The sequence below is a fragment of the Heterocephalus glaber genome, unplaced genomic scaffold, assembly GCF_053883595.1.
Source record: "Heterocephalus glaber isolate CG9 unplaced genomic scaffold, H.glaber_assembly_v1.0 deba00001444, whole genome shotgun sequence".
Lineage (NCBI taxonomy): Eukaryota > Metazoa > Chordata > Mammalia > Rodentia > Bathyergidae > Heterocephalus > Heterocephalus glaber.
In genome coordinates, this window is record NW_028258297.1 from 5,230,877 (window position 1) to 5,254,634 (window position 23,758).

At 43.0% G+C, this 23,758-nt stretch overlaps 2 protein-coding genes and 1 pseudogene across 7 annotated transcripts in view; 1 reads left to right on the top strand and 2 right to left on the bottom strand.

The window, feature by feature from the left end:
* LOC147827445 (1-acylglycerol-3-phosphate O-acyltransferase PNPLA3-like) overlaps nt 1–1,025 on the bottom strand; it is a 14,496-nt gene extending 13,471 nt beyond the window's left edge. For all 3 annotated transcript variants that reach the window (XM_087213728.1, XM_087213727.1, XM_087213725.1), the window contains exon 1: nt 839–1,025. In XM_087213728.1, the coding sequence (XP_087069854.1) occupies nt 839–1,025 (187 nt within the window). The remainder of the gene's footprint in view (nt 1–838) is intronic.
* The window catches only part of LOC147827444 (eukaryotic translation initiation factor 1 pseudogene), a 41,962-nt pseudogene extending 18,328 nt beyond the window's left edge, over nt 1–23,634 (top strand). The window contains exon 3 of the transcript XR_015452229.1: nt 148–23,634. The product of XR_015452229.1 is annotated as a eukaryotic translation initiation factor 1 pseudogene, transcript variant X2 (transcript). The remainder of the gene's footprint in view (nt 1–147) is intronic.
* LOC101707689 (sorting and assembly machinery component 50 homolog) overlaps nt 19,856–23,758 on the bottom strand; it is a 28,205-nt gene continuing 24,302 nt past the window's right edge. The window contains exons 8-9 of one of the 3 annotated variants that reach the window (XR_015452226.1): nt 23,633–23,755; nt 19,856–23,545 (exon numbers count right to left, since the gene is read on the bottom strand). Coding sequence is in view for 1 of the 3 variants with exons in the window: in XM_087213732.1 (XP_087069858.1) it covers nt 23,690–23,755 (66 nt within the window). In the remaining 2 variants the exon portion in view is untranslated. Of the gene's footprint in view, nt 23,756–23,758 lie in introns of all 3 variants that reach the window. The other 2 variants (XR_015452225.1, XM_087213732.1) reach the window with 2 other exon arrangements.

Sequence of the window (23,758 nt, forward strand, 5' to 3'; positions counted from 1 at the left end):
GGGCTGGCCCAGGTCAGTGAAGGTTGGGGGAGAAGGTGGGATGGGAGGAGTCCAGGAGTCCATTCCAGCCCCCAGGGAGGGTCCCCAACACCAGAGGAGGGAAGAGAGGGAAACAATCTTCCCATTCAGCATCGTGTTCCCTTTCAGTGGTCTGCCTTGGAGGCTGCGGAAGGGTCACCCCAAGAGGGCTGGCCGCCACCAAAATGAGGCTGGAGGATTGCAAGTTCGAGCACAGCCTGGGCCACTTAGTGACTTAGCAAGACTCTGTCTCAAAATAACAAATTAAAAATAAAAAGCATAAAAGGAGGTGGAAGAGGTTGAGGATGTAGTTTACTGTGAAGGTGTTGGATCCTATCCCCAGTAACACACACACACACACACACACACACACACACACACACACACACACAGAGGCACACGCAGTTCGGATGCCTTCAGTTTCTTGTTGAACAGAAGCCAAGGCCAGCTCTGGGTCACACCCAGGGTCAGGTTGCCTGGGAGCTCAGAAGGTAGAGGCAGCATCACCTTCTGCTCCCTTACCCCAGGGTCCTGCAGCCTCCTCCTCTTGGCTCTGGGGTGACCCGGCTGTGTCCTGGGGCCGGGGGCTCCCTTCAAGGGAGGGGTCCCCTTGGGTAGGGAGGCGCAAACGTCCCCGACTCCAGAAGCCCCGCTCCTGCCTGCACGTCCCAAAGTTCCCACGCCTTCTAGGGCCCTGTGGGGGCGACATCAGTCTGAAAGGGGACCTGCAGCGCGCACCCGGGGTGTGCGTGCAACCTAGCCAGGGAGCCCCGGCATCCCGGCTGAGCAGGCGCCCCCACACCCCGGGCCCGGGACTCACCGGTCGAGACCCCGGCCAGGAAGGTGACCCCGTGCAGCGCCCCTGAAGAGGAGCCAAAGAACATGCGTGCATCGCGCAGGAGATGCGGGGCGCGCTCGCTGAGGCAGCGGGTCGCCCCCACGTAATAAAAGCCCAGGAAGCCGCAGCCCGTGAAGGACAGGCTCCAGCCGCGCTCGGGGTCATACATGGCCGCTACGGGAGAGGCGGGAGCCGGGTCGCGGACAGGGTCTGCACTCGCGGGCAGTAGCCAGCTAGGCAGTGCTGGGTGGGGCAGCTGCCCAGGCACCGCAACCACAGCCCCGCCCCCAGGGCATGCAAATGAGCCTGCAAGAGGCCCAATGGTTGGGCAAGACGCCCGCCGCGCCCTTCTTCCCGGCTAATGGGCGGGGCCGAGGATCACCCAACCTGGGAGGGAGGCGTTTTCCCCCAAAAGGAGGGGTGGAGGGATGTTGGGGTTGGGGAATCATTGGACTCCTCTTCTTTTTGTTTGTTTGTTTGTTTTTAACTGGAGGTTGAACCCAGGAGCCTCCCACTGAGGTACATGCCCCGCCCTTTTTAACATTCTGAAACAAGGTCTCACTAAATTGGTCTCGAATTTGCCATCCTCCTGCTTTCTGCCTCCCAGGCATGCGCCATCACACTCTGCTGTCTTTTCTGTTTCTTTTCATTCAAGTCCAGGAGAAAGTCGCAGGTGGAGCCAACGTATGTCCTTAACATCCCTCTGACATTTTCTTTTCTTCCTTCTCTTTCTTGAGGCGAAGGGGATTTGAGACAGGGTCTTGCTATGTATCCCAGGTTGGCCTCGAACTGGAGATACTCCTGCCTCAGCCTCCTGAGTGCTGACTGGGGTTACAGACATGTGCCAACACCCCCAGGTCCCTTTAACCCTTTCCCATTTCTTTTTTTCCCAGGACAGCCAGCATAAATCAGGCCCCATCGTGTAAACAATTCAATTCAGTATCTTTGCTTTGTTTTCTTGAAGTTTTTGTTTGTTTGGAATGATTATGTTTGATTCACGGTATGTGATAGGGATTTATCACATAATGACAGTGGCTGGAAGATTCCCTGTGGAAGTGTCATTTATAGTAAGTACAAGCTGTAATTGATAGGTGCTGGGCATGGGGAAGGGCAGTGCTGGGCTGGAAGTTGGGGAAACGGAGGCCTGATGATTTCACTGCCCTCTCTGTGCCACGTGGCTGTTACAACAAAATAACACTGACCACGTGGTTTACGAACAGTGCATTCCCATGGACACTCTGGGCATATTCTGTCTGGCGAAGGGTTATATTTTCTCCTATATCACAATGATCTGGCACTGGCTAATTTTCAGTAAATGTGGTGACTTTATAATTATTTTGGTTTGGAGACCTGGCCTTGCTATGCAGCCTAGGATGGTCTCAAACTTCCAGGGGTCCTGCCTCAGCCTCCAGAGTGCTGGGGTTACAGGTGTGCACCACCATACCTGGCTCCACATGTTGACTATATACCAGACAACCAGCCCGAATGATAATATTGCAGATAGCTAAGTTAGTTAGAAATTATTATAAGGCAGTTTGACAACGCTGGGCCTTCAGCATAGAAAAACAATTGAGGCACATTCACTGGTTAGGATTATTAAAGGAGAGAAAACTACTACATCCACCTACTTCCCCTAGGATGAATAACAGTGATTGATGTTCTAAATAGGTATCAACCACCTGGGTGGGAGACCAAGACCTTAACCCATCCCTTCTAGGAAAGGTCCCTGACTCATCCCTTACTAAAATGCTTGCTACAGGACTAGCTTCCCTATTTGATCCCCATTTCATCAATATTACCCAAGAGACTATGTTTGTCATAATCTAATTGGTTGATCACAGTTTTGTCCCACCTTGTGATTTCCCATTGGATCAATATCACCTAAGTGACTGTACTTGTAATGTTACTAATTGACTATAGTTTTGTCCCACCCTGAACCCCCCCTCACCATGTGGCTTTGCTCCATAAGAACCCCCTGAGAAATAGGATCCCTGGCAACCCATTTTCCAACCCCTCTTCTGGCTCTCTTAGACAGAAGCTATCTTTCTCTCAATAAGTTTTTCCTACTCTTGACCTTTGTTGTTCCTAGAATTCATTCTTTGATTTCAGAGAACGCAAACTTGCGTTTTGGATATCTAGCCGATTGGGAGTTACATCTATTCCCCCTGTATCAGTAGGAATTGACCGCCACACCCAGGTTTGGAGGAGTTGCAGGTAGGCGCTGTGAACACCAGGGGTAGTTTCAACTCTAGGAGCTGGAAGTACAGAGTCACCAACCTTGGCCAGGCTGGGTCTAGAAGGGATGAGAGGAGAGCCTGCTCCCTCCTCCCTGCGCCACTGGCCATGTGAGCACCAGCAACCTTCACCCAGTTACCCACACCCTGGGCCTAGCAAACTCTGGGAGCCTCCCCTCAGCTCCTGTGCCAGCCACCAGGTGTCTGGGCGCAGCTGCTGCGACTCCTTCGCACACCTTGCTGGGCATTTCCATCCTCACTGCCGGCCTCTGGCCTCATTCCAGGCTCCAGTTAGAGCTTCTTCTTGGCCCAGAGTCCCAGCTCTGGCAGAAATTCACTATCCTATTCTAGTGTGTGTGTGTGTGTGTGTGTGTGTGTGTGTGTGTGTGTGTGTTACTGGGGATTGAACCCAGGGCCTTTGCAGTGAGCTACACCCCAAGCCCTTTTCTCATTTTAAATTTTGAGACAGGGTCTTGCTAAGTCACTAGGCTACCCCCTGCTGGGCTCAAACTTGCCACCTTCCTGACTCAGCCTCCCACAGTGCTGGGATTACAGGCATGCACCACTACACCTGGCTTGTTTTTAAAAAATTGTAGTAAAGTATAATCTTGCATGAGATTTAACCATTTTTTAAACATCCAGCTCAGTTGCACTAAGTCCATTCATGTTGTTCTGAAGACATTGTTGCCATCCTTCTGTAGAATTCTTTTTATCTTTCCAAACTAAAACTCTGCACCCACTAACTAACTCCCCATTCCTTCAGCCTCCCCCACCATCTGTGTTCTTGTGATTGTGACAAACCCATGTGCCTCACAGAAGTGGAAAGTATTTGTCTTTCTTTTGCCTAGAGTATGTCTTAGCATAATGTCTCAAATATATTATAGCGAGTGTCAGAATGTATGTTTTTCTTCTTCCTCTTCCTCCTCTTCCTATTTTAGAGGGGTGTCTTCCTAAGTTACTCAGCCTGGCCTCAAAGTCATTATCCCCTTGTCTCAGCCTCCTGAGCAGCTAGGATTACAGGTGTGCTCCACGATACCCAGCTGCTTTCCTTTCAAAGACGGAATAATATCCCATTTGTGATGACTAATCTTGTCAATTTATTGGATTGAGGGACACCTAGGGAATTTAAAGCACACTGTAGGGTGTGTGCAGGTGAGGCTGTGAGGGCATTTACAGAGATGATTGGCAGGTGGGACAGCAAATTGAGTGGAGACCCATGCTGAATGTGGGCAGCAGCACCATCCAATAGGCTGAGGGCCTGAGTGGGACAAAAGCAGTGGGACAAAAAGGAAGACGCCAAGGGCTACAGCACACCCCATTCCCTCTGCCTCTCCACTCCTTCCACCACAGTGCTCTGCCTCACCAGGAGTGGAAACCATGAAGCTAGTTGCCTCAGGGCTGAAACTTCTGATACCACAGGATCCCCTTGGCTTTGCCCTATCCCCAAAACAAGCCCAGGGTGTCTGTGCATCCTCAGCAGGTGCCCCCCAAAGTTCACTGGTTCTTGAGAAGAGATCACAGACACTGCTTGAAAACATGAGGGCTGGAAGGCTGATTCACCAAGCCATGGAGAAGCCAGAAGAGCTCCCTGCCACAGGATGGAGGTCACAGTGTAGTGACAGTGTCCTTCTGTGGCCTGTTCTCCCAAGAGGGCCCTATGTCTTTGTTCCCCACCAGGATATGTCATGCAGATGCTGCCCTTGGGTCATCACAGATGATGTGGTCACTGCTGGCCAAGGTAGACTCTGAGCCCTGTCCCCAGTATAAGGAGAGCTGCATCTAGGTCACCAGCCAGAGCACTGCTAGAGGGAACCCACCAGTTAGCACACCCAGATCCAATATGACACACCCACCATGACTACTCTAGAGCCTCCCCAGCAGCCTGGACTCAGTCTTGCGCTGTGGAGACACTAGGGTGGAGAGGCTGGGAAAGGGTCAAAGAGGAAGCCGTGGAGATGGTCCTCTGATGGGAGCAATTCTTCATAAATTTTGGGAAAAGTCATTCCACATTAAAATTATCATTAGATGTAGTTTTCCTGCCTACAGGCCAGCTATGTCATGTTCACACATAACTCCGTTTTTGCCTCGGGTCACAGCTAAGACCTCAATGGTCCTGTGAGGCTGTGATGCTCCAGGACAGGATTACATCAGCTGAAGACATCCTGGGGACAGACAAATTCCTAATCAATATAAGTTCCTCATTAACCCCCCACCGCCCCATGTGGCTAAAGGGTCCATGGAGTGAAAAATGAGGTGGGAGATTGAGAAAATTTAGAGAGGCTGTGCATCCCACAGTTCCTGGCCCAGAGGAAGGGGCTTCTGAGCCACAGTCCCACTGCTCTCAGTCCAGAGGTAGGGTCTTCCATGGTGCCATCCATCCCACCAATCCTGGCCCAGAGTAAGGGACTTCCTGGCCGCCGTCTATCCTGCCGCTCCCAGCCCAGAGGAAGGGGCTTCTGGGTCATCATCCATCCCGCTGCTCCCAGCCCAGAGTAAGGGGGTTCTGAGCTGCTGTCCTACAGCTACCAGCTCAGAGGAGGTGAGTCTCATGGGTGCCAACAGCACCCCCCAACCCCCAGTCGAAATGAGAAGACACGTAAACAAGTCTCAAAACCAGACTTCCAGATCACCTACAGCAACCCCAAAGGGAAATGAGATGGAACTCTCTGATAGTCAACCACCTGGACTCCCTGAACTGGCAACAAATGAGGATCTGGAAAAAATGAAATCAGAAATAATTACTCAGATAACAGCAGAGATTGTGCTTGTAGTGCAAGACATGATTAATAAATCTAGAGAGGAGCTGAGGAACATGATGGAATTCCAACATAGGAAACACATGGAATCCATAAAACAGTTGCAAATAGATGTCCAGGAGATCAAAGAGTCCATTGAATGTCTACACAGAAGAATGAGCCATGTGAGGAGAGAATTTCAGATATAGAAGATAAGATTGAAATTAGTGACCAGGAAAAGAAAAATTGCTTCAAAATTGTAAGGGACCATGAGAAATCAATCCAGCAGCTGCTAGACGATGGAAAGAAGAATAACATAAGACTGACTGGAGTCAAGGAAGAAACAGGAGAGAGTGCAGATGACATAAACAAACTGTTCACAGAAGTAATGGCAGAAACCTTCCCAAGCAGGGGAAAAGAACTTGACATACAGATAAGTGAGGCATATAGGACTCCAAATAGCCTTGATCAAAAAAAATCTACACATAGGCATATAATTGTTAAGATTCCAGAAATTCAACAGAAGAACAACATTCTACAAGCAGTGAGAGAAAAGAAACAAATCACATACAAAGGAAAGCCCATCAGAATCACAGCAGACTTCTCAACACAAACCATCAAGGCAAGAAGATCTTGGAGTGACGCATTCCAAGCCCTAATGGAAAACAGCCTCCAACCCAGATTAATGTACCCTGCAAAACTATCTTTCAAAATTGATGGAGAAATAAGATACTTTTATCACGAAGAGCACCTTAGGAACTTCATGAATACCAAACCAGCACTCCAAAACCTTTTAGACAATATCCTAGGAACAGACAATGAGGATCACAACCCCAGTAAGCACAGCAGAATGAACCCATCAGGCACGACAAGAAATTAAATGTAAAGGGGCAGAATCCAACAAAAAGAAAAAGTCATGACAATGATAAGTCAAAATGTGTCAGTTATAACCATTAATGTGAATGGTTTCAATTCACCAATCAAAAGAAACAGACTGGCAGAATAGGTCAAGAAGCAAACTCCAACAATATGCTGCATACAAGGAACACTTAATTCAAAATGAAACCCATAGACTGAATGTTAAAGGGTGGAAAACTATACTCCACGCTATGGGAACCCCCCAAAAAGCAAGAGTAGCTATCCTCTTTCCAGATCAAGTAGACTTCAAACCAACACTGATTAAGAGAGACAAAGAAGGACACTACATCCTTGTAAAGGGAACAATCCAACAGGAAGAGATGATAATCATAAATATCTATGCACCAAATACTAGTGCACCCAACTATATAAAACAAATACTAACGGACATGAAAGGTCATATATGCACTAATACAGTTGTAGTGGGGACCTCAATACCCCTCTGTCACAAATAGATAGATCAACTAGACAAAAAATAAGTAATGAAATACTAGAACTCAATCGAACTCTTGAACAAATGAGCTTAATAGATGTTTACAGAGTGTTCCACTCCACAAAATCAGAATACATATTCTTCTCAGCTGCACATGAGTTGTTCTCCAAAAGAGACCACATACTCATGCATAGAACATGTTTATGGATGTGCAAAGGAACTGAAGCTATCCCCTGTATATTTTCATACCATAGTGCGATGAAATTGGAGATCCATAGCAAAAGAAACTCGAAAAATTTCATAAACATGTGGAAATTGAACAACACACTTCTGAATAACCAGTGAATCACAGAGAAACTTAAAGAAGAAACCAGACACTTCCTTCAATTAAATGACAATGACAATACAATATATCAGAATCTGTGGGACACAATGAAAGCAGTCTTATGAGGGAAATTCATAGCTGTGAATACACATATTAGGAAAGCAGAATGAGCCCAATTAAACAACCTGATGCTCAACCTCCTAGAAAAAGAAGAGCAGGACAAACCCAAAGCTCATACATGGGAGGAAATTATAAAGATCAGAGCGGAAATCAATTTAATGGAGACTAAGAGAATGATACAAAAAATCAATGAAGCCAAGAGTTGGTTCTTTGAAAGAATAAACAAAATTGACAAACCCTTAGCCAACCTTATCAGAAAAACAAAAGAAAAGGCCGAAATCCATGCAATTAGGAATGAAAAGGGTGAAATTACAACAGGCCCAGCAGGACACCAGAGGATCAATACCTGCTTCCAGAACCTATATGCCAATAAGATTGAAAACACAGAAGAAATGGACAGATTCCTAGATACATATGAATTAACAAAGTTGAACGAAGAAGACCAAAAATTCTAAAGAACCCAATACCAACCAATGAAATTGAAAATGTAATTAAAAATTTACCAACTAAGAAAAGCCCACGTCCTGATGGCTTCAGGGCTGAATTCTACAACACATTTAGAGAGGAACTACAGCCACTCCTTTTTAAATGCTTCAATGTAATTGAAAGTGAAGCAATACTCCCAAATTCATTCCTGGAAGCAAGCATCACCTTGATGCCCAAAGCAGAGAAAGACCCAACCAAAAAAGAGAGCTATAGGCCAATCTCACTAATGAATATAGATGCAAAAATCCTTACTAAGATACTGGCAAATAGAATGCAGAAGATCATCAAGAAGGTCATGCAGCCGGATGAAGTGGGATTCATCCCAGGGATGCAGGGATGAATCAACATATGCAAATCAATCAATGTAATACACTATCAATAGAGCCAAGGACAAAAACCATATGATTATCTCCATAGATGCAGAAAAAGCATTTGACAAAATCCAACATGCATTTATGACAAAAACCCTACAAAAAATTTGAATAGATGGTCTCTACCTCAAACTGATAAAAGCCATCTATGAAAACTCAACAGCCAGTATCATACTAAATGGTCAAAACCTGAAATCCTGGAGTTGGTCCCAGCACCTGGAAGGAAGCTCCCCGCCTCCATCCCAGGCTCCTAGTGCAGAGAAGCTGAGGTGGTCCCAGCACCTGGTAGGAAGCTCCTCCGCTGCCATCCCAAGCTCCTAGGGCAGTGAAGGTGAGCCACGTGGGTGCCAGAAGCACCCCCCACCCGTGGAAATGAGAAGACACATAAACAAGCCTCAAAAACAGACTTCTGGATCACCTACAGCAACCCCAAAGGGAAATGAGATGGAACACTCTGATACTCAACCACCTGGACTCTCTGAACTGGCAACAAAAGAGGATCTGGGAAAAATGCAATCAGAAATAATTACTCAGATAACAGCAAAGATTTTGCTCATGGTGCAAGACGTGATTAATAAATCTAGAGAAGACACATATAAAAAAATAGAGGATCTGAGGAATATGATGGAATCCCAACATAGGAAACAAATGGAAACCATAAAACAGATACAAACAGATTTCCAAGAGATTAAAAACTCCATCGAAAGTCTGCATAGCAGAATGAACCAATGTGAGGATAGAATTTCAGATATAGAAGATAAGATTGTAATTAGTGAGGAGGAAAAGAAAAATTGCTTTAAAATTGTAAGGAACATGAGAAATCAATCCCGCAGCTGCTAGACGATGCAAAGAAGAGTAACATAAGACTGATTGGAGTCAATGAAGAAAGAGGAGGGAGTGCAGATGACATAAAAAAACTCTTCACAGAAGTGATGGCAGAAAACTTCCCAAGGAGGGGAAAAGAACTTGACATGCAGATAAGTGAGGCATATAGGACTCCAGCTAGCCTTAATCAAAAAAATCTACACATAGGCATATAATAGTTAGGATTCCAGAAATCCAACAGAAGAACAATATTCTACAAGCAGTGAGAGAAAAGAAACAAATCACATACAAAGGAAAGCCCATCAGAATCACAGCAGACTTCTCAATGCAAACCCTCAAGGCAAGAAGAGCTTGGAGTGATGTATTTCAAGCCCTAAAGGAAAACAGCCTCCAACCCAGATTGCTGTACCCTGCAAAACTATCTTTCAAAATTGATGGAGAAATAAGATACTTTCAGGATAAAGAGCACCTCAGGAACTTCATGAATACCAAACCAGCACTCCAAAAAATTGTAGACAATACCCTAGGAAAAGACAATGAGGATCACAACCCCAGGAAACCCAGCAGAATGAATCCATTGGGTGTGACAGATTAAACACAAAGGGGGAGAATCCAACAAAAAGAAAAAGTCATGACAAGGCTTTTAAAACTTTTGACTTCATCTCCCTAATGAGTGTGTAATTCAATCTTATTATTGTACTGATTAGTATTTTTCTGATTCTAGAGTTGCACACCACTCCTTGTGCTATACTGGCTATTTATCATCTTCTCATGTCTACATTTTAATTGGGTTGTCTATTAATGAGCTCTAAGAATTTTTTATATATTCTGCTCATAGGTTATATGCGTTGTAAATATGGTCTGTTTAAGGACTACTTTTCATTTTCATGATGTCATTTAAAGTTCTAAATTTTGATGGAATCTCATTTATCAATTTTTTTTCTTTTATACATCATGTTTTTTGTATCCTAGGTAGTTCTTGCCTGCCCTGAATTCATAAATATTTTCCCTTATAATTTCTTCTTAAAGTTTTATACTTTTAGGCTTTCTTATTTAGGTTCATAGATTCCTTCAAGTTATTTTCATGTTCGGAAAAAAAGGGTTGAGGTTAATTTTTTATATACGGATACCAGGTGTTCTAGTGCCATTTGCTGAAAACACTATCTCTTCCTCGGCTCTTGAGTTTATATTCTATAAAATGCTAATGTTAAATAATCTTTCAAAACTCAGTGGACCATATATGTGTGGTTCTATTTCTAGATTCTCTGTTTTATTCAAATGATCTGTATGTCTTTCCTTACACCAACACTGCCTTGATTACTGTAGCTTTAGAAGAAGTCTTAAAATTGGGTGCTAAACGTCTTCCAACACTGTTTTTGTTTTTGTTTTTGGCTTTTCTGGGTCCTTTGTACTCCTACATAACTTTTAAATTTCAATATCCAATTCTTCATTTCTAGCAAGTATACACAGACCTGAATTTTTATATATACCTTGTGTTTTCTAATCCTGCTAAATTCAAGTACAAGTTCTAGGGGCTCCTAGAGATTTCTTAGTATTTTCTCTGTAGATGATCATTTCATCTACATATAAAGATTTTGCTTCTGCCATGCCAATCCTATCCTAGTTGTGTCATTTTATTGCCAGACTATTTTGGTGGGGCCTAGGTTTCAAAGTTTAATGGACAGATAAAGAGTAAGCATATTTGCCCTTTTCCCCACCTTAAGGAGAAAGCATTGTATTTTCTCCATTCATACAAGGCCTTCCCACTGGAAGTATGGAGTACATGTCTTTAATCTGTTGAGAAGGTTCTGTTCTACTTCTAGTCGCCTGATAGCTTTTACTATGAACAGCTGTAGAATTTAGTCCAATACTTTTTCTCCAACTAGTGACAGGATCATATGGCTTTTTCCTTTCCTCTGTTAAAATGATGACTTCTGGGGGGATGGATCTTCCAATGCTGAACCAACACTGCCATCCCTATTACAAAACCACTTTCCACATCCTGCCAGATCTGACTTCTAATCGTTTGTTTTGTTAAACAAATTTCTATCTATGTTCATACTTTTTTCTTCTATTATCTTTATCCAGTTTTAGGATTAGCACAATGTTGAGTTCCTAAAATGAGGGAAGAAGTGTTCCTTCTTTTTTCTGCTTTAATTGTTTGATATAATTTATCAGTTAAAATGTTTATGAGCCTGCTGTTGTCATACAGGTAGGTTTTCAAGTGAGGAATATACTTTCTTTAATAGGTGCTTCTCAAATTTTATATTTCCTCCAGAGTTAGTTTCATTATTTTGTCTTTTAAGTTACTTCTTAGAAGTTGTCAAATTTATTTCAAAAAAGATTTTTGTAATATGCTTTCTATATCCTTTTAAATTCTGTCAAATCTATGGTAATGTCTCCTAGATCTTAATATTGTAATTTTAAAACTATGTAACTGACATTGTGTAACAGGAAGAAAAGGTCTAAAAGAGCAGGGGAATTAGGAGGGGTAGGGGAAGGGAAAAAAGGGAAAGGAAAAAATATGAGAAGAGGAAAAAAATGGAAACAAGGTCTTTGCAAATAGGGAAAGGTGGAGGGGGTGAAGGGAGGGCAAGGGAAGGGGAAAAAAATAAGAACCAAGAGACTCATGTAATGGTACAAGATCCCAATGATGAATGTAACTGTATTGTATACCTAAAATGTACCAATAAAGTTAATGGGGAAAAAAATCCAAACTGAAATCCTTCACACTAAAATCAGGAACAAGACAAGGATGTCCACTACCACCACTCTGTTTTTTTTGGTTTTTGGTACCGGGGATCAAACTCGGGTCTTTGCACTTGCGTAGCAGGTGGCAAAACCACTGAGCTAAATCCCCGGCCCTCTACCACCACTCTTGTTCAATATAGTTTTGGAAACATTAGCCACGGCAATTAGACAAGAGAAAGAAATAAAAAGAATAAAGATAGGAAATGAAGAATTAAAACTGCCATTATTTGCAGATGACATGGTACTCTCTATAGAAGACCCCAAGAACTCCAACAAAAGTCTTCTAGACTTTCTATTTTTTATTTTATCTTATTTTATTTTATTTTATTTTATTTTTTGGTACTGGGAATTGAACTTGGGTCCTTTCGTTTGCACAGCAGGCGGTGAAACCACTGAGCTAAATCCCTGGCCCAAGTCTTCTAGACTTAATAACCAAATTCAGTATTGTGGCTGGATACAAGGTCAACACACAAAAATCAATAGCTTTCCTCTACACAAACAACAGACTCACTGAGAGAGAAATAATCCAATCAATTCCTTTCCCAATAGCATCCAAAACACTGAAATACCTAAGAATCAAGCTAATGAAAGAAACCAAAAACCTCTTCTCTGAAAACTATAGCACTCTGAAAAGAGAGACTGAAGATGATATCAGAAAATGGACAGACATCCCCTGCTCCTGGGTAGGAAGGATCAATATAGTAAAAATGGCCATACTTCCAAAACTGCTATATAGATTTAATGCAATTCCAATTGAGATCTCAGCAGCATACTTCATGGACCTTGAGAAAACAATCCAAAAATTCATTTGGAACAAGAAGAGACCCAGAATAGCAAAAGCAATTCTAGGTAACAGAGACATGGCAGGGGGTATCACAATCTCCAACTTGAAACTATACTACAAATCTACTGTGATAAAAACAGCATGGTACTGGCAAAGAAACAGACCTGAGGACCAGTGGAACAGATTAGAAGATGCAGAAACAACTCCAGACACACTCAGCCATGTCATCTTCGATCAAGGAGCCAAACACCCTCACTGGAGGAAAGATAGCCTCTTTAATAAATGATGCTGGAAAAATTGGGTTTCAACTTGCCAAAGATTAAAACTAGACCTATATCTCTCACCATGCACTAAACTAAAATCGAAATGGATTAAAGATATAAATATTAAAATAGAAATGCTGAACTGGCTGTAACAGAGGTTAGGTAGAACTCTTGAAGACATTGGTGTAGGAAAAGATTTTGTGAACAAAACCTCAGTTGCTGGTGAACTAGCACAACCAATCAACAAGTGGGATCTCTTCTTATTAAAAAGCTTCTGCACAGCAAGAGAAACCACCAACAGTGTGAAGAGACAACCCATAATGAGGAAAATATTTTCACCTGCTGATCCTCAGACAAAGGTCTACTATCTGGAATCTATAAAGAACTTAAAAAAATCAGACCTCCCAAATTTAAAGAGCCACTCCAAAAATGGGCATCTGAAATGAACAGACATTTCTCAAAAAGTAGAGATAGCAAATAAACATATGAAAAAAAGATCAGCATCACTGGTCATTCCAGAGATGCAAATGAAAACAATGCTGAGATTCCACCTCACCCCAGAAAGAATGGCTGCTATCATGAAATCAACCAATAGCAAATGCTGGCGGGGCTGTGGGGAAAGAGGAACCCTGCTCCACTGCTGGTGGGAGTGTAGACTGGTGCAAGCACTGTGGAAGTCAGTATGCAGATACCTCAAAGAACTAGGACTGAAAGTCCCATTTGACCCAGCTATTCCCCTGCTGGGTATCTTCCCAAAAGAATTAAAAGAATCATACCACAGTGATATATGTGCACCCATGCTCATAGCAGCACAATTTTTGATAGCTAAAACTTGGAAGCAGCCCAACTTCCCATCAATTGGAGACTGAATAAAGACAATGTGGGTTTTTAAAATGGAGTACTACTCAGTGATAAAAAATGAGAAATTAGAGACATTTATAGCTAAATGGATGCACATGGAGGCCATACTCTTAAGTGAAATAGGACACGTGTATGTACTGAATAGTTTCTCTAGTGTGAGAAACTGAAAGTGTAACTAAGAACTAAAAGGTATAATAGATAATGTGAAATAGGAAGAAAAGGGGCAAAGGGGAAGGGGAAGTGGGAGGGGTGGGGGAAAAGAAAGAAGGGAATGGAATTAATATGAGAAAATGGAAAAATGGAAACAAAGTCTTTGTAAATAGGGGGGGATGGAGGGGTTCAAGGGAGGGCAGGGGAAGGGGGGAAAAATAAGAACCAAGAGAGATTATGTAAAGGTGCAAATTTCCAATGATGAATGTCATTATATTGTATACGTAAAATGTATCAATGATTAGAATGAATAATCGATAATGCGGAATAGGAAGAAAAGGTCCAAAGGGGTAGGGGAAGTGGGAGGGGCAGGGGAAAGGAAAGAAGGGAAAGGAAAAATGATGAGAAATGGAAAAAATGGAAACAAAGTCATTGTAGATAGGGAAGGGTGAAGGGGATGAAGGGAGGGCTAGGAATGGGGGAAAAGTAAAAACCAAGATGCATCATGTAAAGGTACAAGTTCCCAGTGAGAAATGTAAATGCATTGTACACATACAATGTACCAATAAAAGAATTTTTTAAAAAAGAAAAGAAAAGAAAAGGTTAAGAAAGAAAGATACAAAAGAACAAAGAGAAACAGGTGGGTCCAGGTGGGGCTCTAACTCCAAATGGGAGAAAAAGACCCCAGGCAAATGCAGCTTGGCTTATTTATAGTGGTAGAGATAAGGGAATAGCAGGGGAAGGTAAGAGGGGCTGGTATATAACCGGAGCCAGGAGAGTAGCTAAGGTCTGCAGGACATCATACTTGATGGTTTTTTGATGAATGGGTGGGGAGGAAGACAGTCCTCTTCCTGGCCAGGCCTTGCTGCACCATGCCCTCTTGTTGCCTGTTCCCCACAGGGCCCTGTCTCGTCCATGGGAGAAAGCGAACAAGATACCTGTTCCTTCTCTAAGTCTCGTTTCTGTCTATACATTAACTAATTTCCCTCATGCTGTTGTGGCTCACAGGAGACTAGGAATCACTGCAGGAGTTCCAGCAATGTCCCCTTTCCCTGTTCCCCACAGTCCTCTGTGGTGGAAGGGCAGGGGAGAGCCTCTAGGGAACATGGGGTGACAAGGGCTCTGGGCAGAAGGGTCAGAATGGCACTAGCCACATGATTGAATGTAGCAGGAGGCCTAGACAGCTCTCTGATCCTGGGAGTTGGGGCCTGGAGCATTGGAGCACCTCTTTCCTCCCATGAGCTCCATGCTCCTGCCTTCCCAGTCTCAGCCACCTCCTCCCCAGGAACCACAGGGTCCTCACTTGAGCACCGCATCTGCTCCCATCCCATGTCCAAGCTGTCACCAAGCCCGGGGACTTGTCCTCTTCAATCCCGTTAGGACTTGAGTCTTTCTACCTCCCTGCCAATACCCTTGTCTGGATTGGGTCTCCAGCATTTTCAGTCATGGGCCTATAGTACTTCTTTCATCTTCTTCTCTTTCTTCTCTTCCATCATTTTTCCTTCTCTTCCTCTTCTCATCTTTCTTCTAATCATTTCTCTGTTCATCCTCTCTTCTTTCTCCCCTTCTTTTCCTTCCCCCTTCTGTCTTCTCTTCTCTTCCTCCTCCCCTCTTTCTTCTGTTTCCTCTTCCTCTCCTCCTTCTCCTTCTCCTTTCCTTCCTTCTCATCTCCCTCTTCCTTCTCCTCCCTCTCCCTCTCCTTTGTGTGTGTGTGTGTGTGTGTTGGGAATGAAGCCCAGGCCTCAGGACTGCTAGGCCACTCCACCCCCAATCTACATTCCCAGCCTCATCCAAAAGATTCTTGAAGGATGATGTAGTTTCTTCTACCTTTTAAAGTCACTATTGCAGGAGAAGAGAAAGGAAAACCCTTTTCTTCTACCATCTGTCCCATGTTACTGTAACAGAAGACCTGAGACTAGGCTACTGATAAAGAATCGATGTTTATTTCTCACGGTTCAGAGGTTAGTTGAAGAAGGGACCAGCAGGTGGTGCCTCTAAGGTCCTGCCTGCTGCCCCAACCCAAGGTGAAGGCAGAAAGGCATATCCAACCAGGCAGCCCTTTCTGCAGTGGCCTCAGCCCACCGCAGAGAGGGAGTTGAGGAGGATCCAGCTTCAGCTCATGTTTCAGAGGGGACACAGGCCCTCCAAGCAGAGCCTTGCTACTGGGGACCAGCCAAGCCCAACGGCTGCCTGCTTGAGGGGTACAATGAAAAAAAAAAGACAAAGATAATCTAGATGAACAGGGTGGAGGGGCTGGGAGATCAATGCCTCCTGTTAGGTGAGAACAAAAGACTCTCCAAGCCTGGCACTGTTCACTGAGTACACATAAGCAGTCAGAGGGTGGCAAATGACTCCAGGAGCAGTGGGTGCCGCGGGCCAGGAAAAGAAGAACAAAGCATTCTTGGAAGGACTGAATATAAGTTAATAGGAAATCCGAATCTTCCTGGAAAGGGGGACTTTAAGTTCTACTGCAGTGTTCGGAAGAGTCAGGTCCTCAGCCAATGTTACCTTGCCCTGTGAGCGTCATGGCTTTCTGAGTCTTCCCACCTCAACTGGGAGGAAGCAGAGTTTCTGAACACCAACTGGCCCACAAGGCAAAGCATGCATGAGCCTCGAACTCCCCTAGCAGTAATTCACAGATTGTGGCCCCACACCCTGCCTCGAGCTGTTGGCTGGGGCTCTGGACACTCGACTGACCAAAGATAGAGTCCCAGAGAGTAGCAGCCCAAGTGTCTATTCCAAGGGTTACGTGACACAGGAGCCTCTGAGATGACAGGGACACCCGAAGAGGCAGTTAAGTGCATGTTTCAGTACTAGACTCGAGGAAGAATGCCAAGCTCTGGCCAGCCTGACAGAACCAAGGGCCAGGAGCTGCAGGTGGAGCACTGGAAACACCGCAAGTCTGTGTTCACCAGGAAGGACAAGGGCGATATTTCCATCAGGTACCAGAGGGCCTTCTCCCAGAGGTGTCTTGAGGCAGAAGGGCAGGGTCAGAGTGATGTAGGCAGAATAGATGTAACCCTCCAAATGCTAGATATCCAAACTGCAAATTCATGTTCTCTAAAATCAAGGAATGGGCCAATGCCACGCTCTCAGACCCTCGGTCTTGACACTGTACACCGTGCACCCAGAGCTCGCTGTCATGCAGGGCCGCACAGTATCTGAATCCGCACTGCAGAGGCACCGAGAGGCCATAAAGACCATGGTTGTGAGCTCCAGAAGATCAAGCAGAAGTGAACAACAGAGAGAGGGCCTCTCTGAGGCTCTTAAATGGAAATTGAAGCCTCCTGGGAAAGTGAAGAAAACCTCTGCAGTAAAAGTACACTGGACCACCATGGTTGGCAAGTTGGTGGGATCAGCACCTCCCATAGAAATCCGGGCTCACTTTGGAAGAAGGAAAGCTGGATCCTGCAGTAGAACCTTGCAGAGTTCAATCCTGCAAGAGGTCAGGGACCTCAACTTGGGCCTTGCAGCCAGAAATCAGCCTGAATCTATGTGAACTACAGCTGGTTTGCTGAGACTAATAGACTTAGATCTGCCCATTACTGCCCACGTTGTCTACCAGGACACTGAGATGTACCCTGAGGGAGGCCCCCTTTAAAATATACATATATATTTTTTTCTTTTTCTGTTTTTCTCTCTCTCCCCTCTTGTTCTGCATTTCTTTCCCTCTTTGTTCCCGTTCTTGTCCTATTTCGGATTGTTTTTCCCTCTCTTCCCTTCTCTCGACTGTCCTACAAGAAGGTGAATACAGTTTCCAGCTTCCCTATGGCTGTCAGCTTGTTCTGTTCTCATCAGTGTTCCTTCACTCTGTCTTTCCCTCCTGTCTTCGACAGTTTCCTACGATTTGCATGATATTCCTGTCTCCTCTGGCCCCACTTCTAACCTTTTCCTCTCCTTCTCTCTCTCTCTCCCTCCCTCCCCACCCTCTTCTAAATTCTTATCCCAAAGGGTAAATTTGCTGTATTGAAGGGTTTATTTACTACGACATATTTTGGGCTGGGCACAGGAAGTAACAAAACAGTTGAATGAGGCTCTAGAAAAATTCAAAACAGAAGTAATTTCCCAAATAACTACAGAGATGGTGAGCAGAATGAAAGACGTGATTAGAGACTAGAACAGAAACAGATGAAAAGAAAAGATGAGCTCAGGACTATGATGGAAGCCATGAATACCCAGCATAGGAAAGAAATGGAAACCATGAATGCCCAACATAGGAAAGAAATGGAATCCATGAAACAGATTCAAACACATGTTCAGGAGATTAAAAAACTCCATTGAAAGTATTCACAGCAGATTGAGTGAATGTGAAGATAGCATATCAGATATAGAAGACAGGATTGCGGTCAGTGACCATGAAAAGAGAGATTTCTTAAAAATAGTAAGGGACCATGAGAAATTGATCCAGTAGCTAGCTACTAGATGATGCAACGAAGAATAACATAAGACTGACAGGAATCCACAAAAAAGGAGAAAGTACAAATGACATAAAAAAATTTGTTCACAGAAGGGCTGGGGATTTAGCTCTGTGGTTCCGCCACCTGCCTCACAAGTGCAAAGTACTCAGTTCGATCCCTGGTACCAAAACAACAACAACAACAACAACAAACAAACAAACAAACAAAATCTGTTCACAGAAGTAATGATAAAATCAAAGAATGAATTCTAGGAACATGAAGGTTAAGAGTAGAAACAATTTATTGAGAGGAAGATAGCTTCTGTCTAAGAGAGATACAAGGGGGACCGGAAAGTGGGTTGCCCAGGACGTTGTTTCCCAGGGGCCTTTTATGGAGCAAAGCCACAAGGTGAGGAGGCTTTAAGGTAGGACAAAACTATAGTCAACTAGTAAGATTACAAGTACAGTCACTTAGGTAATATTGGCCCAGTGGGAAATCACAAGTTGCGACAAAATTATGATCAACCAATAAGATTACGACAAGTATAGTCCCTTAGGTAATACTGATGAAATGAGGATCCAATGGGGAAGCAAGTCACGTAGCAAGCTTACAAAGAACAAACAAGGATTTTTGGTAAGGGATGGGTTGAGGTCTTGGTCCGACACCCAGGTGATTGATACTTATTTAGAGTATCAGTCATTGCTGTTCAGTCATTTCTAAGGGAAATAGGTGGGGGTAGTAGTTTCTCTCTTTTTCTAATGCTGACCTTCCTGACTAACAGCCTACAAGGTAAGTTACCTATGTACAATACAAGGGTCCTTCCTCCCATTGGCATTTCTTAGACTCCTTCAGTTTAATGCTTTCATATGCCAAGGGGCCATATTTTGGGATGGGATGTTCTGAGCTCTGTCAAATCTTTTTTTGTTAGTTATGGGTACTCGGGATTGAATCCAGGGCCTTTACCCTGAGCTATATCCTCAGTCCTCTTATTGTATTTTACAATTTTGACAAAAGATCTCATTAAGTTGCTAAATTTCTGTAGATGGACTCCAAGTTGTGATCCTCTCACCTCAGCCTCCCAGGGTACTAGAATTATGTGTGTACTACTACACCCAGCTCACCCTGTCAGTATCTAGCTAGACTTTTTCTCTATGCCTGGGGGATGAAGTTCATTGGTAGAGTGTGAGTTTGAGACAGAAGATTAGGGTGTGGCCAACCGGCTGGGCAAGTCAGCACTACCTGGCAATCCCAGAGATCCCGGACACATGCACAGAACAATCCTGCACCTGAGACCAATGAGAGAGTGCCATCTTCAATATTTTTTTTCCATTAAGTTTATTGGTACATTTTAGGTATAAAATACAGGTACATTCATCATTGGGAATCTTGTACCTTTACATGCATCTTTAATTCTTTTTTTTTTTTAGGTCTAAATATAATTTATTTATCAAACACTTTTATTATGTGATACTTTTATTTTCTTCCCTATTAACTTTATTGATACATTTTAGGTATACAATACAGTTACATTCATCATTGGGATCTTGTACCATTACATGAGTCTCTTGGTTCTTATTTTTTTCCCCTTCTCTTGCCCTCCCTTCACCCCCTCCACCTTTCCCTATTTGCAAAGACCTTGGTTCCATTTTTTTCCTCTTCTCATATTTTTTCCTTTCCCTTTTTTCCCTTCCCCTACCCCTACCCCTCCCAATTCCCCTGCTCTTTTAGACCTTTTCTTCCTGTTACACAATATCAGTTATACATTTTTAAAATGACAATATCAAGATCTAGGAGACATTACCACAGATTTTACAGAATTTAAAAGGATATAGAAAGCATATTACAAAAATCTTTTTTGAAATAAATTTGACAACTTCTAAGAAGTAACTTGGAAGACAAATTAATGAAACTAACTCTGGAGGAAATATAAAATTTGAATAGCACCCATTAAAGAAAGTATATTCCTAGCTTGAAAACCTACCTGTATGACAACAGCAGGCTCATAAACATTTTAACTGATAAATTATATCAAACAATTAAAGCAGAAAAAAGAAGGAACACTTCTTCCCTCATTTTAGGAACTCAACATTGTGCTAATCCTAAAACTGGATAAAAATAGAAGAAAATAAGTATGAACATAAACAGAAATTTGTTTAACAAAACAAACTATTAGCAGTCAGATCTGGCAGGATGTAGAAAGTGGTTTTGTTACAGGGATGGCAGTGTTGGTTCAGCATTGGAAGATCCATCCCCCCAGAAGTCATCATTTTAACAGAGGAAAGGAAAAAGCCATATGATCCTGTCACTAGTTGGAGAAAAAGTATTGGACTAAATTCTACAGCTGTTCATAGTAAAAGCTATCAGGCGACTAGAAGTAGAACAGAACCTTCTCAACAGATTAAAGACATGTACTCCATACTTCCAGTGGGAAGGCCTTGTATGAATGGAGAAGGTACAATGCTTTCTCCTTAAGGTGGGGAACAAGGGCAAATATGCTTACTCTTTATCTGTCTATTAAACTTTGAAACCTGCTCCCCACCATAATAGTCTGGCAATACAATGACACAACTAGGATAGGATTGGCACAGCAGAAGCAAAATCTTTATATGTAGATGAAATGATCATCTACAGAGAAAATACTAAGAAATCTCTAGGAGCCCCTAGAACTTGTACTTGAATTTAGCAGGATTAGAAAACACAAGGTATATATAAAAATTCAGGTCTGTGTATACTTGCTAGAAATGAAGAATTGGATATTGAAATTTAAAAGTTATGTAGGAGTACAAAGGACCTAGAAAAGTTTAAAACCAAAACAGTGTTGAAAGACGTTTAGTACCTAATTTTAAGACTTCTTCTAAAGCTACAGTAGTCAAGGCAGTGTTGGTGTAAGGAAAGACATACAGATCATTTGAATAAAACAGAGAATCTAGAAATAGAACCATACATATATGGTCCACTGAGTTTAGAAAGATTATTTAACATTAGCATTTTATAGAATATAAACTCAAGAGCCAAGGAAGAGATAGTGTTTTCAGCAAATGGCACTAGAACACCTGGTATCCGTATATAAAAAACTAACCTCAACCCTTTTTTTCCAAACATGAAAATAACTTGAAGGGATCTATGAACCTAAATAAGAAAGCCTAAAAGTATAAAACTTTAAGAAGAAATTATAAGGGAAAATATTTATGAATTCAGGGCAGGCAAGAACTACCTAGGATACAAAAAACCATGATGTATAAAAGAAAAAAAATTGATAAATGAGATTCCATCAAAATTTAGAACTTTAAATGACATCATGAAAATGAAAAGTAGTCCTTAAACAGACCATATTTACAATGCATATAACCTATGAGCCGAATATATAAAGAATTCTTAGAGCTCATTAATAGACAACCCAATTAAAATGTAGACATAAGAAGATAATAGCCAGTATAGCACAAGGAGTGGTGTGCAACTCTAGAATCAGAAAAATACTAATCAGTACAATAATAAGATTGAATTACACACTCATTAGGGAGATGAAGTCAAAAGCTTTAAAAGCCTTGTCATGACTTTTTCTTTTTGTTGGATTCTCCCCCCTTTGTGTTTAATCTGTCACACCCAATGGATTCATTCTGCTGGGTTTTCTGGGGATGTGGATGTGATCTTCATTGTCTTTTCCTAGGGTATTGTCTAAAATTTTTTGGAGTACTGGTTTGGTATTCATGAAGTTCCTGAGGTGCTCTTTATCCTGAAAGTATCTTATTTCTCCATCCATTCTGAAAGATAGTTTTGCAGGGTACAGCAATCTGGGTTGGAGGCTGTTTTCCTTTAGGGCTTGAAATACATCACTCCAAGCTCTTCTTGCCTTGAGGGTTTGCATTGAGAAGTCTGCTGTGATTCTGATGGGCTTTCCTTTGTATGTGATTTGTTTCTTTTCTCTCACTGCTTGTAGAATGTTGTTCTTCTGTTGGATTTCTGGAATCCTAACTATTATATGCTTATGTGTAGATTTTTTTGATTAAGGCTAGCTGGAGTCCTATATACCTCACTTATCTGTATGTCAAGTTCTTTTCCCCTCCTTGGGAAGTTTTCTGCCATCACTTCTGTGAAGAGTTTTTTTTATGTCATCTGCACTCTCTCCTCTTTCTTCATTGACTCCAATCAGTCTTATGTTATTCTTCTTTGCATTGTCTAGCAGCTGCTGGATTGATTTCTCATGTTCCTTACAATTTTAAAGCAATTTTTCTTTTCCTCCTCACTAACTGCAATCTTATCTTCTATATGTGAAATTCTATCCTCACATTGGTTCATTCTGCTGTGCAGACTTTCGATGGAGTTTTTAATCTCCTAGAAATCTGTTTGTATTTGTTTTATGGATTCCATTTGTTTCCTATGTTGGGATTCCATCATATTCCTCAGATCCTCTATTTTTTATCTGTGTCCTCTCTAGATTTATTAATCATGTCTTGCACCATGAGCAAAATCTTTGCTGTTATCTGAGTAATTATTTCTGATTGCATTTTTCCCGGATCCTCTTTTGTTGCCAGTTCAGAGAGTCCAGGTGGTTGAGTATCAGATTGTTCCATCTTGTTTCCCTTTGGGGTTGCTGTAGGTGATCTGGAAGTCTGTTTTTGAGGCTTATTTGTCTTCTCATTTCCACGGGGGGGGGGTGCTTCTGGTGCCCACGTGCCTCACCTTCTGTGCCCTAGGAGCTTGGGATGGCAGCAGGGGAGCTTCTTTCCAGGTTCTGGGACCAGCTCACCTTCTCTGCCCTCGGAGCTTGGGATGGCGGCGGTGGAGCTTCCTTCTGGGTGCTGGGACTGGCTCACCTTCTCTGCCCTAGGAGCTTGGGATGGCGGCGGTGGAGCTTCCTTCTGGGTGCTGGGACTGGCTCACCTTCTCTGCCCTAGGAGCCTGGGATGGTAGCAGGGGAGCTTCCTTCCAGGTGCTGGGACCGGCTGAGCTTCTCTGCCCTAGTAGCGTGCATCTTCAATTCTTGAGGTGTGAAATCAAGCAGGTTTTTGATAGGTCTGCCTAGATCTGATGTCAGCCTGAGGAGTGGGGGATACAAAAGACATCACCATTAACCTCATGCCCACCTTGAGCTGTCTCTCTTAATAAATGTAAAACCTCACCACCATTTTCAGAAGTCTTGTCCACATCTGTGTTCAGAACCTGGAAAGAATCCTTAGAGTCTACGGAAACCCCAGAATCTGGTAACATGCTTGGGATGGACAGTGTCTTGAGTGTGATCCCCAGTACTG